This window comes from Anas platyrhynchos, chromosome 1, assembly GCF_047663525.1.
Source record: "Anas platyrhynchos isolate ZD024472 breed Pekin duck chromosome 1, IASCAAS_PekinDuck_T2T, whole genome shotgun sequence".
Taxonomy (NCBI): Eukaryota; Metazoa; Chordata; class Aves; order Anseriformes; family Anatidae; genus Anas; species Anas platyrhynchos.
The window spans coordinates 7,016,537-7,035,548 of NC_092587.1; the positions used below are offsets into that span (position 1 = coordinate 7,016,537).

The 19,012-nt window shown below is 42.4% G+C and overlaps 1 protein-coding gene across 2 annotated transcripts; it reads left to right on the forward strand.

Moving 5' to 3' along the window:
- The first annotated feature begins 588 nt into the window (after positions 1-588).
- Positions 589-19,012, forward strand: OPTN (optineurin). 2 transcript variants are annotated; one of them, XM_027460521.3, is made up of 14 exons: positions 589-720; positions 1,567-1,746; positions 3,523-3,725; positions 6,322-6,477; positions 7,233-7,309; positions 9,439-9,573; positions 10,710-10,791; positions 13,460-13,575; positions 14,257-14,406; positions 15,046-15,139; positions 15,779-15,937; positions 16,626-16,756; positions 17,734-17,813; positions 18,046-19,012. In XM_027460521.3, the coding sequence occupies exons 2-14, from the start codon at positions 1,581-1,583 to the stop codon at positions 18,165-18,167; spliced, it is 1,671 nt and encodes a 556-aa protein (XP_027316322.1). In that variant the 5' UTR covers positions 589-720; positions 1,567-1,580; the 3' UTR covers positions 18,168-19,012. The 2 variants fall into 2 exon arrangements, with proteins under 2 accessions (XP_027316322.1, XP_005018895.2); XM_005018838.6 differs by having other exon boundaries at positions 682-1,018.

A 19,012-nucleotide genomic window follows, 5' to 3' on the forward strand; every position in this document is an offset into this window, starting at 1 on the left:
GACCTCTACCCTGACAGGAAAAACATAGAGCCCCGTGAAGCAGCACCCAAGAGAGGCCCAGGCAGATGGGGACAGGTCCTCAGAGGAGCCTGTCTTCTTCAGTAGCCCCAGTGCTGGGCTCAGCAGGATGCTCTGCCCTTGGTACACTCCCTTCTGCAGGGTATTTGGGACTGGTGCTGTTTAACATCTTTGGCGGTGACATGGACAGTGTGGGATCGAGTGTATGCTCGGCAAGTTTGCTGGCAACACTGAGCTGTGTGGTGTGGTCGACACACTGGAGGGAAGGAACCTGGAGAAGCCTGAGAGGTGGGTCTGTGTGAACATTATGAGGCTCAACAAGGCCAAGCGCAAGGTCCTGCACCTGAGAGGCTTGTCCCCCTCTGCTCTGCTCTCCTCAGCCCCCACCTGGAGCCTGCGTTCAGCTCTGGGCCCAGCACAAGGACAGGGATGGATCAGAGCGAGTCCAGAGGAGGCCACGAGGATGCTCAGAGGCTGGAGCCCCTCTGCTGTGGAGCCAGGCTGAGGGAGCTGGGGGTGCTCAGCCTGGAGAAGAGAAGGCTCCGGGGAGACCTCCAGTAACACACCCAGGCTCTCCCGACCCTCCTAGCCGGGCAGTGCCGCCCAGAGGCCGCTCGGAGCTGGGGAAATCCCTGAAGGGGGAAGGCGGAGACGGCGGCTGGCGGCGCTGAGCCGAGCCGCCATGGGCACGGCGTGAAGGGGGTGAGCGGGAACGGCGGCGGGCACGGCTGAGGCGATGGGGCCGGGAGGGGACCGCGGAGGTCGCTTGTCCCCATCGCCGGCCTCTGGCGGCCACAGCCGGTGACTCAGCGGCTCCGGGGCGGGCCTAGGGGGAAGGCAAAGGCGAGGGGAGAGCCGTGACTGGGCGCGGAGGCGGCCGCCTCAGCGCCTCCCCCGGTGAAGCGAACTGCGACGGCAAGAGAAAACGAAAGCTGGCAGGGAGGCGGCGGAAATGTAATCCCGGCGGTAAAGGGAACCGAGAGCTTTCCGAGGCCTCCCGGTAGGGCTGTGTGGGTGGACAAGGGGGGCCCCCAGCCCCAGGGAGGGTCCTGCAACCCCGGGGAGGCTGCTGGGTGCACCCTAGGGACGGGGGGAGAGGGTGAAAGGCGGCTTTGCTGCCCTTAAAGGCTTCCTAGTACGCAGGGGAGAGGATTAAAGCTTCCTTTTACGTTTTGTTACCAAAGGAAGGGGCTCCCAGAGAAGGGTTTTAGGCTGAGAGACGTCTCAACATCTCAGTGTTATTCATCCAAGATGTCTCAGGAATTAAATGCTGTATTCATCCAGCCCTCTCTTTCTGGGGGGGGGTAAATGGGATATAGAGGCTCGTGGATGTCTCAGCTTTATTCATCCACTCCTCTCTCTGAGGGGGTTAATGGGACGTAAAGACTCGTGGATGTTTTGGAGTAGTGGGGTCGGAGGGATCGGGTGGTCCCTGCATGCTGTGACTGGATGCGCAGCTCGTCTGGAGGCAATAAAAGTGTCACTGTATTTTCTTTGCAAGTAGCTGTGTGGCAAGAAATGAGAGTTTTCTCTTTACCGACCTTGTAGTGGTCGCTTCAGAGATGTCCAGCAAGGTGCAGAGCCGTCCTGCAGAAAATGGAGAGCATCCCAGGAGCAAAATGGAAAACGGGACAGACGGTGGGGCTGCCCCCACCCTCAGCACATACACACCTGAAGAGATGGTACAGCAGATGAAAGAACTGATCACTGAGAACAATGAGTTAAAAGGTGAATGTCAATGCAGATTTGTCTGGAAATGCAAAAGGAGTCCCTTCTGCATTTTTTTTTCCTTTGCCTTTGAATATGAATTCAGTGTTCATTTGCCCTTGCAGGATAACATATTCTATCTGGGTAGCATTCACTGTACAAGCAACTCTGTAAGTGGCAAGGCCAATTGATAGGATACATCAAGTTGAATCGGTATGGAAGATTAGGGGGAGAACAGCCCGATTTATGGGCTTCAGAACTTAGTTGCTTCAGAACTACACACACAGTCAATATAGCATTGTGTATTTTAGGAGGTTTTGCTCATCAGCCTTTAAGAGCTTTTTTGGTTTGTATTTTAGAATGGTTGGGCATTCACATTACAGATAGACTAACATTTTGTCATAGCTGCATCAGCAAAGTGGATAGTCCACAACATCCAGAATAGTTCTGGTTTGGATATTCTCTGAAAGGTGCTGAATCCTCTCAGGTAGCAAGGAGAATTGAAACAGACTGTTCTACACTGTGTGTAGTAACCACTTTGAAAGTTTAGATGTGGTAGCACCTTCTGTGCTTCAAAATGAAGTAGCAGTCATGGCTGGGTCTGTTTGGGAGAGACCATTAGGTTTCTCTGAAAATGCCTAGTGATTTAAGCTTTTTAGGTGAGAAAGCTTTGTGTCGCAATCCCAAAAGTTTAGGTGTTAGATACTTTTTTTTTTTTTTTTTTTTTTTTAACGGTTAGAGCAAAACCCAAGGGATTTGGGGATTTTCTGCATAAAAGGCAGAGGTACCTAACTGCTTGTATGGTAACAGAGCATGAAGTCGTGTGTCCTGTGTGCTGTGATTTTAACTCAGTGTTCAATTTCCACCTGAATCATTTTTGGACCTAGTGCAAGTTCTCTGCCTTGGAGTCTCATGAGTATCTGGCAGGAAAGTCGCTTCAAGAAGCACCTCTGGTATTCTGCTAAAAGGTCCTATGCCATATAAGATAATGTTTTAGGACCATAATTGCAGCTGCTGTAACTCATACCTTGCAAAATGGCATCAAGACATAAAGGCAGTTACAAGAATATACAATGTATGAAAGATTTTCAAGCAACTGGCTTTGAGAATGTTGCTTTAAGAAGCAAGTTTGAAATCCTTTCATTGACTTTATAAAAATACTGTAAGCATTTTGCTATAACAAGACTGGTGCTGTTACATACTGACTCACTGACTTTGTTACATAAAACTTGCCTTCCTAGTCAGGGTGAGCTGACTTTGCTGTAAGTTATCTGTTACATTTTTTTTTTCCAACATTTTTAATCAAATCTTGACTGAACGTTCAAGCAGAGTATGGTTGAACATATTTGAGACTTTCAGTTTGATATCATCTGCTTTCATGCACTATTTTACCAGCCTAGAAGAAAATCCACTTTCCCTACTGACTCACTTTCATAATCTCTGTTTGGTAGTTTCATTTGGGTTCATCATGCACATAGCACGTGCAGCAAGATAACGAGAAACTTCTTGTGAGAAACTTCATGCTTGTACTTCTTAGCTTGGAAGTAAATCAAGGAGTGAGAGCATATGGGCACGTTATTTCGGCAATGGTTTTAATAGTATTTATTAAAGTGTTAAGGAGCTGTAGTACATTTTGTTTTAGTTCACTAAGACACATGAGAAGGAGGTTTGCATTTCAAACCTAATTACTGCTTATCCCTTTGATACTGAAGAATGCTGAGCCCATGTAGAGGAAATCTGCTGTTTCATTGACATGTGTTACATTGAATCAATGACTTGTCTCTGGCTATCATTTAGAAGCCATGAAGTTGCATAACCAAGCTATGAAGGAGCGATATGAGGAACTTTCCATCTGGCGAGAGAAGCAGAAAGAAGAACGAGAATTCTACGAGACAAAGTTTAAAGAAGCAAAGCAGTGCTTGCTAGCCAAGTGCGTTGAAAATGAACAGCTACAGCAACAGCTTCAGAGCTTAAAGGAAAGAGAAGAAGGAGCAGAAATGGTAAATAAGGAAATTGTTGGATTGACACACTTTGAAATTGACTGAAAGGAACTTTTATGCCCCTTCATCATACTGTGAGGTTTGGAGTTCTGTTAACATTCTCCATTTTTATCTTTATGCTGTAACAGGTAGTCTTGGCCTGACTTATTTTATGAAGTGAGTCTTCTCAGAGTGTAGTAACAGAACATAGTGCCACACCAGAGATAACTATCATTTTAATAATAATTAATAATAACAGTTAACATTATCAACATAACAAATAAGAAATGAGCATTTCTTGCCAACTTATTCTTTATCTTGTTTACTGTTCAGTTGGCTTCATCCCTCCCTTTCCTCCTTAGACTCTTTCTCAGGAAAGTTTGATTGCTTTCATTTTTGTGTTTCCTGTGGGAAGTTGGCCTGTAAGCAAAAAGAAAAAAAAAAAAACACACCCTGCCATCTATTTTTATATCTTTCTCCACTCACGAAAGCCTTTTTACTAAGGTTCAGATTAGATTTGTTCTTCAGCTGCTCTATTTCAGTCTGACTGAGCTTTCTCCCTCTGTGTTACATTTGGCTCTGTAGCAAGTAGTTTCTAACATTGCAGATGATTGCTTAGCAGTCAGGTAACATCAATTCGCAGGTAGTACTGAATACATCTATGGACAAAGCCTGTTAGAGCAAAACCTGCTTTGTGTCCCACATTGTTATGTGAAGAGATGATTAACGAGAAGTTTCATGCAGAGCCAAATCAATCAATACTGGCATGTGGTACAGAATAAATGCAGATTCTCTGTTGCCTGCTGAAGGATGAGTGTATCAGCCTTTCTCCCCACAGAGCCACTGGTAGGATTTCCCTTCCTCTCATGACTGCCAGTTTTACGGAACTCTGTAAGAAATCTCCCAACATGTAAATTGAAATTGGCCAATGAGTTCAAAAGCTGTGAAGGGAATAAGGGAAGTCATGTATAAACATGTGATTGTGCAAGTATGACCGTGTTAGGAAACTGGGCTAAAAGTTGTGTTTCAGGATTGTCAGGGAAACTCAGAATTTCATAAATCTGGAATAGATTTTAAGGGAAAGTAGGGGACTTATTCTGCCCATACCTGTTTCAGAACTTCTTGTACTTCCGATACTTAAAGTATGTTACTGACAGAGTGATCCAACCTGCTTGGGCAATCTGACTAAGTAAAAATAAATCTCTTAATTATCTCATCTGTAAGAGCTCCATAAGGCAATTCTTGATTCTTTAGTGATTCTTTGCAGTTTTATCGGTCAGCGATAATTTAATTTAGTTTGAAACATTTCATTTCTGATCATGATTTTCAGGCTGACAGTGTCATTTAAGCCAAAATGGTTTTCTCTCTTGAATACTTTGGCTATACTTTAATTACATTCTTTTTTTTTTTTCTTTTCCAAACGAGAGCATGAAAAAATTTTCTCCTAATCAAAAGACTGACTAAAAATTAGTCTAATTTCTCACCTCTGTTTTTTTACTCTTTACTGAGATGCATTGTAGTCCCTTGCTACTGCTAAGTGATGTGCCTGTTTCACTCAAAGCACATCACAGATATATACTGTTGCTTTCCTTAGTGATAAAGCAGCATTCAGAGGAGGGTTTCTCTCAAAACTATAACTCTGGGAGCACTGGTGGCTATGAAACTCTCTCTTCTTCACTGGAGCTGACTCCTGTTGCAGCCTTTTACAGCCTGAGCACAAAATCACAGTGAGTCATGTGTGGGGAAGTACTGCAAGATGAGACACTGTCATCATGGCAAGAGTTTGGAGATTTGGCGTGAATGATGGGCTAGAATGTAATTCTGACTCCAAGAATTGTTCAGAATTTATACTGATGGAATGTCATATAATAAAGCATTACCAAGAGATAGAAGAACTGGATTACAAAACCAGGGAAGAAACAAACTCCAGGGAGAGTTTTGTAAGGGGGAGAGGCATTTAAAGGAAAGGGAGAAGAAAAAGAGGCTTCCTGGTTATGTGGGGGCTTAAGAGAGGCTTTTGAGGATCCTGGGGAAAGGCAAGAGGCAAAAGGTGAGGGAGAGATTAAGTTTGGAAAGCTGTGAGGGACAGAGACTGGAGCGGAAAGGACACAGAAGTTGGTGTGAAGGTCAGGGATATAGGCAGAAATTTATACATGGATGTGGAGTACAGAGAAGTAGTTTTATGGTGGTAGAAGATTGAAAGTGGGATATGCAGAAAGTCTTTTTGCCAACTGGTCATTCCTCCCTAGAATCTTCAGTAGATTTGGGAAAATAAATAAGGATATGGGGAAAAAAAAAAACAAACATAGAACAACTGAGACCCTACATGGTAGTGAGAGGCATAGAGTCGGGCAAAGATTTAAATCCTAATTATCTGTGCCTTCAGCAGACCAGGTCCATGTTTTCCAGAATTGTGATACTCATCGCTTGATGAACTTGGTTGCATAGTTTACACTTCTTGCTGTCTAGTGAACCAAGGGGATCTCTATACTGGATTTTTCCAGGCAAACCTAATCAGAGAAGTAGGGCAAAGGGACACCACTGTTACGTTCAGGCTCTGTACTCCTTGTGTGCTGTTTCCTCTTTGTTGGCTAACACAGGTTTTTGTTTATCCCAGGAGGGCGGTGTGGCTCCTGAGAAGGAAGCGAAGCAGCTCAAGTCCCAGGTGCAGCGACTCCAGGCTGAGAAGGCAGATCTACTGGCCATCATTTCAGAACTGCAGGTCAAGCTGAACATCTCAGCAGAGGACTCTTTTGTGGAGATTGGGATGAATGTAAGTGAGGGGAATAAAAAGGACAGGGTGAGCTGCAGCCAGACACTTTGTTTCAAGCTTGGTCCTAGGTTTTTTTTTTGCAAAGTGATTTTTTCTTCTGCGTTCCCTAGAGGCACAGAAATCCATTTTTTCTACTGTTCTTGTATCTGAGAAATCTTTACAGGCAAAAGGTGAAATGTGAAAATATGGGTCTCTGCTACCCCCATAATAGCACATCCCTCTCTGGGAAAAAAAGTGCAACAAGAAATTAAGAGAGAATTTAATTAAAAATTCTTTGCAGTTGTCAGAGAAAACTTCAAACTGCAGGAAAGCTTCAAGGATGCCTTCTCCTTTTTTGCTACAAAAAGTCTTCTTTGGACTGCAAAGGTCATGGCTGAGTCTTGCAGTGGGAAAGAAGGGTGGTTCTCTTGGCAGGCAGGAGAATGAGTGGTTTTCAGGCTTATATTCAAAATCTATTGGCAGTGCTGTTGCTGTGTCATCTCTGCAAGAGAGAGTGGCCATGGAAATTGTTGATGAAAGGAGAAGGCCAAATCTCATTGTTGTTTCTCTTCTCTTATCAGTCCTGAAGAGATACAGGGAAAGGCACGTGAACTATTTAAGTTAACACAAAACTGCTGTGTAGGAGTTCTGTGTTTTATTTATTTTTTATTGCCACCACAGTATTTTATCCTGGTATTCTTCCTTCCTTAAGTAAACAAAACTATATCCCACTTAGTCCAAATACCAAGCTAATAAGTTTTTTTTTTCTTTCTTAGGAAGGAGAAATAAACAGAGCTGCAAAAGAAAATCAAGATAATAGCGGTGAAGTGCCCAGTAACATCGCTGTCTACATGTATGTAGATTCTCCTGTGATTCAAACATCTGCAATGTGTTTTGCTTTCACTGTAAGGGATTTTTTTTTTCTAGAGGAATGTATAGTAAATCCTGTTTTTTCTGTGGCCTTGCATCCCTCCACTGCAGTAGCTCTCCCTTCCTACCACGTTGGAAAGACCCCCAGCTCTCTGGCATTTTTTCCTCCTGTTTTTCTAGCTGACAAGAGGGAGTGCCTATTGGGGCCAGTTGGCCAGGCATTTCTGTACGTGCAGACTTGCCAACTGGCTGCTCCTTTTCAGGTTTTTAAGGGAGGCCAAAAAGAGAAGACACAGGCTGCAGGGGCTCCTTCTCATCTAGTCACTCTGAACTCTAATAGAGTCATCTACCTGGTTATAATGATACTGCTAAGAATCAGAGGTCTTGTAGCCTTTCAGACCCGATCCCTGCCCATTCTGCTTGCGTGTTGTTTGTATAAATTTGATCACAGTAGGGCAGGCAGACAGTGCAATGACATAGTCCTCATTTTTTCAGGGTACTAGGCTTAAGATATCAGCATTCTGTTTTAAGTTACTTCTCAAAATTTGATCTTTACGTCAGCTCCAGGGCACAAGGGACTTTCTTGCCCCTAGCTGAACCTTTACTCCTCATGGACACAGACAGCTGATACTATAAAACTTTCCGTTTGGGATCCTGCCCAATGTGGCAGCTAGGTGCTTGTGGCTGACCTGTCTTACTTACTTTGTGGCCTTGCTTTTGGAAGGGAAGGATATAGAAAATATTCAGGGCAAAGCAGGCTGGAAAACTGTGATCTGTGTGCATGTTTTCCTTTGAACTCTGTCACCGCCCGCTTCATTGCAAAGGAGATCAGCATTTTAATGTAATAACATATTAAAATTTGACCCTCAGCATGTGGGTAAGAAGCTGAAGGCAATAAAACAGTTATGGTCAAGTTATAAAACAAAGATGCTGACTGCAGACCAGGCTGCAAGCATTCAGGTTGTCGTTAGCAGTGGCTTGGGAGAACACTTTGATTATGAGACAATATTCTTTGTGGGACCTGCTTCCCTTCTGATGAGCGTCAGCCATGCCTACAAGAACAGGGGTATATATACCTCTCACAAAATTTCCTGTGGCACCACGTGTCTTTGTCCAGCACTGAAACCTTAGACTGGTGCTCTTAACAGCTTCAGAGAAATGTGACCCACTCAGGACAGGTTTATTTCTGTAAGAGTAGGCCGATGCACTAAAAATCCCCTGATAAGATTTATTTACTTAATATATCCTGACTGAACGCTGTCTTTGGGGAATTGAATTTTGATCACCAAAGATACAAGGCTCTCAGGAGCACATAGAGGACTGTGGTTTACTTTCTTTTCTGAATTACAGAACCAAAGTTGTAAACACATGCTGTTTTCCAGCTGAGTTTCTGAAATGTATAACCTATATCTGTTACCATTTAGTTTGTGAATTTTGACTTTCTGTCTGGATGGACATGAAAGTGGAGGCAATAGAATGCAGTGTTTTATCACAGAAAATTAACTTTGTTTATTTTTTCAGAGTGTTTTGTATTTGTTTTGTATTCGTTTTGTATTCGTTTCTGTGGTAGCGTATGCAATTTTCCAAAGAGCTGTAGAATATGATGGAGGCAAAATACTGAAGGATTTTTATTCTGAAAATGAAAGTAACTCCCAATGTCCATTGTTGTTGGAGCATGCCTTCTTCTCCTGGAAAGGAATGAGACAGAGATAAGAAATGTTGCATATTTCATTGGGAAAAAAGTTATTTTGGGAACATACGGCAGCACTTACCAGAAGGGGATGCCAAGTAGGTCAGAATAAATGCACCGCGTTTTGTATTGTCTCGACTGTTTTTGTTTTCTCTGCTTAAATACCAAATTGTTCCCCCAGCCTGATGAAGGACTGTCTGAGCACTGCACGTAGCAAGGATGGTGTTTGCACGCTCAGGGACTGTAGCTACAGGTTTGTGGGCAGGCCGTGGTTCTTGGGAATGAGCTCTTTGGTCAGAACGTTGCTTTTCAGCACTGTGTGAAACTGTGGGCTCTCAGATCAGGTCCCAGAACCACCAGGGGTGAGGAAGTGCTGTCATAAAATCACAGCTGTTGTTACTTACCTCTGGTTTGTTTTGTAGCAAGGGCAAATATGCAGATGAGTCCAAGAATTTGGAATCGGAGGAGCTAACTGTAAGCCAGCTGCTCTGCTGCCTTAGAAATGAAACTCAGAAAAGGGAAGAACTTGAGAAGGAGCTGCAGGATCACAAAGACAGGTATGGAATAGGTGCACTGTAATGTTTTAAGCTGTTTTCTTTCAGGGTTGCTGCAGTTACCAAGTCTGTGGCTGATGGGAGACAAGCTGAAATATCAGCATGACCTGGCTGGGGAATTTCCTGAGCACTCACTAGTAATAATGTCTTTTTGTCATAGCTCTGATAGGGATAAACCACAAGTTCCGTTCTCTGAGCAAAAGAGTTTCTCTGTCGTATTACCTCCTGTAGCACCACAGATCAAGACAAATTACCTGTTGCCTCTTGAGTTTCAGCTTCCCGCAGGTGATGTCAGAACAATATGAGAACGAGCTGAGGCTGTTCCTTCTGCTTACTCATCTCTCATTATTTGCTTTTATATGAAAGCAATTTTTGTATCTACATGTGGGGCTTAACCAAATCACTCTGTATAAAACAGGGATTACAGTTCTCGTTGTGCTATTGGCAAGCTACGTTTAGTGGTGTGAGCTTGGCAAAGCTCCTCAGAAACATCTAAAATGATTTTTATTCGTAACTTACCTAAGAGAGCACTTTTGCAGTGAGACCTGCTTGAGGGTCCATCACAGCTCAGTCATAGACGTATCAGCATGACTGTTCAGGCATGGACAATTGCCCAAGCAGTAGCTGCTCCAAATCCCCAGTTTCCAGAGGCAGAGTAACACTTCCTGGACATTACTTACTACGAAAGATTAGTGGCTCAGTAATTGTTTCTCCGTGGTCTTCCTAGAAGAGGTAATGAGCCAGAGCCAAATGATTCTTAGAAATCTCAACCTCTGAAAATATCAGACGAAAATAGAGGCAGTATTAATCACTGGATTCAGTGAACAGACTGACCGGTTTTCAGAGAGCCAGCAGTTTTGGGCTGTGCCAAAAACTGATCAATGAGTAAATTGATCAGTCACAGAACTGATCAGTGACTGAATGTCATTACCCTTCACCACACCTGCAGACTTGTACATCCACTTAAATGTACGTGCTGGGGGTCCTGTGTCCATCAGGCGGCCCCACAATGGCTTTCCTACATGATGACTTTCAATTCTGCCCCAATTAATGGCTGTGATGTTGGAAAGGCAGTACATCACTTGCATGAAAACCTCAGTCACAATATATGTATTGAACTGGATTCTTCTGTTTTCCAGAATTTCAAAGCTGGAGAATGAAACAAGCACCTGCCTGGAGAAAGGGACACAAACTGACCAGGAAGAAGAGAGTTCAGAGGCTGTAAGTATCTGTCCTGCTGAGCTGAGTTTTAACAACATACAACTTAGATGTTGAGACCAACAACTTCAGGGTCTACATTTGCACTTTCTGTCAGGGAGCAGGGGGTAAATATCCTGCATGAGTCATGGAAGTGAATTTTGAACTCTCCAATCCATATCTTATAGGTGGTTCCAAATTACACCAGCCACGCAGAAGGGGTAAGATTGATGGCAAGAATTAGGGAAGTGTGACATGACTTCAGGTGCACCTCATTGTCCTGGTCTTGCCCATTAGACAGAGAAGGATGCAGACATTTCTGCCCCTAATCTTCTAAACTGGATGAATTTTCTAACTGCTGACTAGGTCAGCTTTTAGATGAGAATCACTGACAGCTGACTGTAAAACAGACTTTAAACGTGGAGCTCATGTGGAACCTGGTATGATTTTTTTTTCACGGTTCTGGTGAGATGCAGTGCAATGGGGGAGCATAACTATCTTGGGTTGTGACACAGATCTGGGCAAACTTAGTCCTGATGTTTTCAGTTAAGGCTTTGAATGGATTTTGGGGTTGGGATTCAGCTCCGGATTCAGACATCTAAATTTACGTGCCTACAGTTGTAGGCCTCTCCGTGTGAGCTAAGTGTGCTCCTTGCCTAAGGGCTGATAACAAGGTCAGCATCCTTGTGGCAGAACTCACTCTTTCCATGTATGTGCTGTTGTATGTGCCCCTTCAGAGGGTTCTCGTCAGCTTAGTTCCATGTTTTCTCCCTCTGTTGTAAAATGTAGGTATTAAATGAAACAGTGTACGGTTGTGGTATGGACTCTAAGGGCTCCACAGCTGGAAGACATCCTGCGGAGAGAAGGAGGTGTTTCTTAGAGCTGCTTTACTCTGTTTGGAGAGTGAGGAGTGGCTGGGCTAGAAGAGGCTAGAGAACATCTGCCAAACATTCACGTGGACACTAACTCAAGCCAGGTCTCCTGAGATGAGGCGTCTTAAAGCACCACTGCAGTTCCTGCTCTGCCATCCCTGGGAGGCTGCTTGCAAACTTCCCAGAAACAGATCTAGAAAGCTGTGATTTTGGTGTTCCTCTTTCCTGAGTTAGGAAATGGTTGTTGGAGAGAGGCAGTCTGTACTGTGTGATGGGATTTTTTGAGTCACCTTAGTCTTTTCCTTCAGCAAGATTGCTTCCCAGAAGTATGTGACGGTAGTGTCCCAATTAAGTAAAATATCTTGGATTTTGATGGCTTTAGTGAGGGAGCAAAAATTCACAGTGCAGCTTTATTAGAAGGCAGACTTTTGCCAGTGATACATGGTTTCATTTGCTGGCATGCTTTCTGTTAAAGAAATTGCTGCTGTCTGCAAATTGAAATGCCATCACCTTACAGAAATGAGTGCTTTCCTCCGTGAGTCTGATTGGATTTGCTGGATTGCTCAATAAAATATTTTTGTGGCTTGCTTTGAAGCTATGGTGGTAGAGGAAAGATCTCTTTTTGCTTCAAAGATATAAAAAGCATACTGCAACATGGTTTGTGTTTACACCATCTTCAGTCCCTTTTGATTGGCATGACTGGCGAATGATGTTGGCTTTGGCAGCTTATGGAGGGTGACCTCCTCAACACCCGTCAGTAGAAAATTGTGTTCTGTCTACCTGTCAGTCTCACTGGCTCTGTTCCACACTTGTGCTGGGAGATAAAAGCTGGAAGTGTTCACAGGTCATCATGGGTGAATGACTTCTGTTGCTTCAGTTGCCTGGTGCAGTGGTGGACTTTCTCTGTTAGAAAAGTGAAAATTTTCTTCAAGGATGTAAAACAGCAGCAAACTCTTGCTACACCTGGTGTCTTTTTCAGCCACGGCCACCTAGCTTACTCCCAAGCTGGATTGGAGACTTCCCATGCATTTGAACCTTTGAGATCATCAAGTCTGATTAACAGTTGTACTAGAAATCATTTTCTTCTTGATTTGCAAAGTTGATTCCTGAAGAAATGGTGATGGAGCCACCATTGTTTTTTTTTTTTTTTTTTTTCTGCTACAAAAAACTAGAGCTGTAGAATTCCAGTTCTTTGACACTCGTGTAGTGTGGCAGAGGCTGGTGTGTTTAATCTGCCTCTAATTCTCTGCTTCCAAACTGCTTCTTCCATTCTACACATGCTGTCACACCTCTTAAGAGCTTACTAACGGTAGGAAACTAACCTACCTAAGGATACCCATGTGTTTACGTTTGTTTGACAGACTAACTGCTGTTTAGATGAGTAGCAGTAATCACTGTCTGCTTTGCCCACAGGTTTTAAACCATGAACTCTGAGGAAGGGAATGTAGATGTGTTACACACCTGTATTCTAGACAAGAGCAATAGACATGTCTTAGAGTCACACATACTTTATGAAAGTGTTAAGGGTAATGTTAATGTTAAAGTGTAATGGGGTTCTGACACGTTTAGGAATAATTGCTAACTGTGAAGTCTTGCAGATGTAGCTTTACTATTGAACATAAAGTGTAACGGTGCAGACTGATTCATGCTGTTTTCTCTAGAAAAGTTTTCTCTAGAAAAAGAAAACTTTTAACCAGTACATCCTGGTTAGATCTCTTAAACTGCATTTTTTTTGTCTTTAATTATCCATGTATACTTTTCCGTATTTATTCTCTAAATCCGTATTTATTTATTCTCTTTCCGTATTTATTCTCTAAAAGGTTGGCAGTGAAGTAGAAGCCCTGAATACTCAAGTTTGCGCTCTGTTTAAAGAGCTTCAGGAGGCCCACGCGAAGTTAAAAGAAGCAGAATTGATTCAGAAGAAGCTTCAAGAAAAGTAAGGTTCAGAAGAACAAAAGTTTTGCTGTGACACCCAGTAAATATTTGTATGACATCTCCCACATAGGGAAACTCACTAGCTCTACAAATACCAACTTAAGTATCTGTCTCATAGAAATGCTGTAAAAGATTGCTCCTTCTTTGTAAATAGAGATGAAAGTACAGAAATACAGAAATTGTCAGCAAATCCAAGCTGCCAACCTAGTTCTACAAATAGAACCCCGCTGCCTGGAATTTGATCATTTGGGTTTTAATCCTTCCTGTCATAAAGACAAGTCTTTCTTGTTTTCTGCTTCACATAACCAATCCGTGTGCTAGTCTTAGGGGAAGAAGCTGAGGGACCTAGTTACAAGCCTTTTCACATGAACTGTCTGTGCTTTTCAAGATTGATCCTGTAGGTCATAAAAAGTGGTTACAAGAACCTCGCTGTGTTGGTTTAGTTTTCTGTCAAATTCCAGTTCTTTGAAATTCATAGTAGCAAGAAAAAAAAAAAAACATTAGGTTTAGTAGTTTTATTTTCTGATGGTTGTGTACAGATTTATTTTGTATTTCTTTTTTCTTCATCAAAATAAGCCTTTCAAATTAATTCTTTTTCTACAACGCCCACTTGTGCCAAATTCATCAGGAAAAGGGGAACAGGGTGGATCAAGCTTTTTCTTTTTCTCTGTTGTTCTGTCAGGTGCCAAGTACTGGAAATAATGAACTCAGCTGCTGCATCAGAATTGGAGGAGAAGCAGCAGCTAGTATACACCATCAAGAAGCTGGAGCTGCAGGTGGAAAGCGTGCAGGCAGAGGTCAAGCTAGAACAAGCCAAGACACAGGAAGAAAAGTGAGTATGACTTGGTTTTGTATCCTGGGGAGATGTTGCCACTCCCTTTCATGTGCAACATGAAGGAGTGTAAGCTGAATGTGTGTAGGCTGAACTGTCTGCAGGTACTGTTGTTGGCTGCTGGAGAAGCTGCTCATTACCTGGTCTGTCTGGTTCTTCTCCTGATGAATTCTCCATCACTTGAGGTCTCTAAATCTAGGCATCAATGTTTTCCTAAGAGAGGTGTTAATCTGGAATGGAATTGGTGAGCTTGATATAAAGATATCGGGTGGTGGATTCTTCCATCTAAAATGCAGACCATCAGTAAGGACATCTGTTTGGACTCAGTCCAGGGATGAGCAACATACCACTCCTTGGAAGAGAGATTTTGAGAGAATGGAGTACAATTTTTTCTCATCAGAACTACAGATTAATTTGCAAAGAGTTGAGTTATTTTTTCTTAAGACTGGTAGATTTAGATTTGTGTATACATTTCTAACTCTTAAAACCCTAGGAAATTGAAATTTTACAAGGAAGGAAAAAAGTCTTCAACTGGGACAAGCGGGATAGTTTTGCAAAATGAAAGATGGTAAAAAGAGCACCAGATCTTTCAAAGAACTAAGTGTTTCAAACTTTTGCCTCTTTCCTTTTCAAAAACAGGACAAGAAACAGTAACTTGCAGGATGCATACAGCAAAGTCCTTTCTGAACTCACTGAAGCTATGAAAACAATCAGTGAAATGAAAATCAAAGAGGTAAACTCATCACCAGAAGAAATCATAATGAATTAGGGGGGAGTGGGAAGGGATGTGAGAATGTATCTGGGAATAAATTTAGGCAGTTGTGATCCCTTCACATAACATAGCATGCAACATAGCAGCATTGCTCTGAGAAAAATAGATTCTGTGCTGTCAATTACAGAAAACTTACCACACATCAGTACTTACATGGTGTTTTCTAGATATGGTTTAATCTGCAGTGCAATATGAAGTCCAGTCCTTGGAGATCGGTGATACACAAAGGCATATGTGTGTTCCCACAGTATAGTTCGTAAATATAGGAGGGTAGAGCTCTAAACATTTTTGTTTTCTTAAATAGAATGTCTACAATAGGTCCTCTTCATAACTGAGGCTCCACAGAAGTGCCAGATTTTGGAAAGTGTCCTTTGGAGGGTCCATTAGGGAGTTCTGTTTTGACTTGATACCATGTAGTTTGAAAGCTCAAAAAGAATTTATAAATTGAAAGATCAATCACTACTTCTGTCTTAGTGCAAGTTGCTTTGATGGCCATGGAGTTGAAAGCTTTTCCGAGGGCAGTAGGAGCAGGTATCAAACTTCCACTTCAAGAAGTGTCATATTCTGAGTACATCTCCTAATCATAGTTCTTCCTTGCAGCTGGACAGAGTGGATAAAGCCGTGGTGGAAGAACTGAATGCAAAGGTGTTGCTGGCAGAACAAGCCCTTGCTGCAAAGCAGCTCCAGATGGATGAAATGAAGCAGATAATTACGAAGCAAGAGGAGGACCTTGAAACCATGGCTGTGCTGCGTGCTCAGGTACGAGTTCTCCTTTGAACTTGGCTAGTTCCTCCATACACTATTCAGAAACCATAAGGAGCTATTTAATGGCTCAGCCTGGAATATTGTGTCTGTGTTTCCTCAGTTCCAAAGCACAAATCCCTTACTCAGTCTACAGATCCCTGCAGAGCCTGTACCACCGTGTCCTACAGTTCTGTAGAGTATACCAGAGTATGGCACAACACATAAAGGCTGGGACTAAATGTTTTCATATTTAAAACCACTGTCTTAAGAATCACTGCATATGTTTTAGGGCTTATTTATTCAAACCTAACACTGTGTGAAAACAGTGTCTAAAAAGGGTCTGCCTCACCTTTAAGGCAAAGGAAAAAAAAAAAGGCATCTTGGTCTGGTTCCACTCCGTATCTGTGCCACCAATTTGTCAGTGTCATAGGTCAAGTCACCTCCTCACTGCTGTTCTGTACCTCATTTCAGCATCTACACGAGTTGTATGGTCCCAGTAAGACCCTTGAAGTCTAAATGGAGAAGCTACTCAGTCTCCTTCACCTCATATACAGTGCAGCTGAATATTTTGCATTACATAGGGCTTCAGGAGTGTTTTAAGTAGATGCAGGCTATGATAGAGGTTTACTTTTTTGGCATGTAATATATGACTTGGTTCAGTCTAAGTTGAAAATTCTCAGCACGATTCAATTTCTCTGATCAGATGGAGGTTTATTGTTCTGATTTCCATGCCGAGAGGGCAGCAAGAGAGAAGATTCATGAGGAGAAGGAGCAGTTGGCTGTCCAGCTGGCATACCTGCTAAAAGACCAGCAAAACCTTGAAGATCTTGGCCGGTGAGAACAGATTTTGGCTGAGCCATCTTTGGATTGTCTCATTATCCCATATGCTGGAGATGACCAGTGTTATGTTGTTAGCATCTCAGTAGAAAGGCAAACGAGTTTATAGACATGCATTTCTTGGTTAATTTGAATTTTAAAAGAGAAAAAAAAAAGAGTTGGCTGACTTCTCTATTTTAGTTTTGTGATAGAATCTCAGAAGCACAGTAGCATAAGGCACGTCAGCTCTGACTTCGATACCTCAGCAAGATTTCACTTTGGATGACTCATACTTGGTCCATTCTCCTTGCTGATTCAGTTGAATTTCTTCGGGTTCTGGCCTCAGTTTTAGTGGTAAATCTGCAGCTAAGCTTGCTGCATGTGTGCCAGGGATATGTGTTGCTTCTCCAAGTAGTAGTAATAAGTGAGCATATGCAGTTTCAAGTACTGTAATGCCCTGTAGAAGTACTGTAATGCCTTGTAGTTGCACTGTATTAGCACACTTAACTGTAAAATACAAGAAAGAAATATTAACCATGTGTTCTCCACTCATCTTGTGGAAGCCCTGGATACAGGAAGAGTGACCAGAATTTGAAAAATCAATTTACATATCAGGTTAACAACCCTCTGAACACATTCTCTTGTAAAACTTGCTTTTCTCCTTTAATCAGATATGCAGTTTGCCTTGAGTGGCTCAGAGTTTTCCAGAGGAGTATCCCCTGGATTCCTGAGTGTGTAGCTGCCTAAATCCTGCTGGTGTCAGTTGTTTGACCCTGATTTCAACAGGCACTGTCTCACAAAGCAGCAGTGTTTCTAGGTCCTGTGTCACAAAGCAGCAGTTGTGAACTAAAAGCATGACTTGTTAACATGAGTTACTTGCAAATCTCCTGATTTATTTTGAATCCTCTTAGCTTTTCTGGAGGCAAAGGGAAGATAACCTTCCGTTCTGCCTTCTTTTTCAGAGCCCTTTTAATTGACTTATTTCTTCTCCTCAGAAACTCTTTGGCGGAGATGCAGAATCGCCACGGAGCCAGGGCACCAGAACAGGAACGGTCACCTCGCCTTGTCCAAAGAGGTACCATAAGCACCCTCCCCACCTCACGGGGTCAGGCCTTGCTGTGTTCAGTTTAAAACAGCTTTGCTTGGCTGAAAGCAACTCCCCAACTCCCTTATGGCTATTTTGGCAACTGGGTAGCTGCAGAGAGTGTGATTCTCTGGCCATTGGGATTCCTCTTTCAACTATTGCAAAAAAAGAGCAAAAAAATCAAGTAATGTAACAGGTAATCATTTATATTCTCTGCTTGCAGGAACTGGTAGTCAAGAATGGCCAGAGCAGCGGAATATCTCAATGTATTCATGCCCAAAATGTGAAGAAATTCTACCTGATCTGGACACGCTGCAGATTCACGTTATGGACTGCATTAATTGAATAATGCCCTCCAATTCTTCATCTACTGGAATTTCACCTGCCAAACACACTTTTTTTTTTTTTTTTTTCTGCTGAAACAATGCTCATCTCTACATCCAGTGAAGGAATTTTTCAGGTTTTTTCTCATCCTGTGGAGAAAACAGGAAAACTCCTGCCCTACTCTGCACTCACTGATCTTGTTGTAATCTGCTTTAGGAAAAGAATTTTTATAGGTTAACAACATGGATGCATTAAGAAACTCACAGAGTGTCTGCTACAATTAAATCTGTAAGGAACATTCCCCTGATGTGCTCTGCTCTTATGGCTAGTCCACAGAACTGGGCTGAATTACTGAAGTCAGAAGGGAGATGGGATATATGCTGATAGTTAAACTACTGTAAGCCTGTAAATACTTCATCTGTCATATACTATCAATCAGGAAACTAATATATTAAAAAGCTGTTTGAGAAGCTTCCAGTGAAACTAAGTACTGTCATATTCATCAAGCATTTAAAATGAACCCTGCTCTTTCTCCAGATGGCAGTTTTATTGCTGCCCTCGTGACCATACTAATCTGGTGTTATATTTTTGATGGCTTATGTAACTTCTTGCTTTAGCCGGATGTGGGTAAGGTTTAAGACAGATCATTAAGGTCTGATATATGTAGCTCCTGGTGTACCCAAGTCACTGGGTTTTATAGAACTTTATTTTTAAGGTGTTGTCTTGATTATTCTTTGTTGTAATAAGTTTATTTGAATCTGTACAGTATTGTGCTAGAAAATCTGAAATGGATGTAACCTAATTTAAAGAGAGGAGTATAATGGATTTTCACATCTCAAAATAAATCTATTGCAAGTATAAAATTA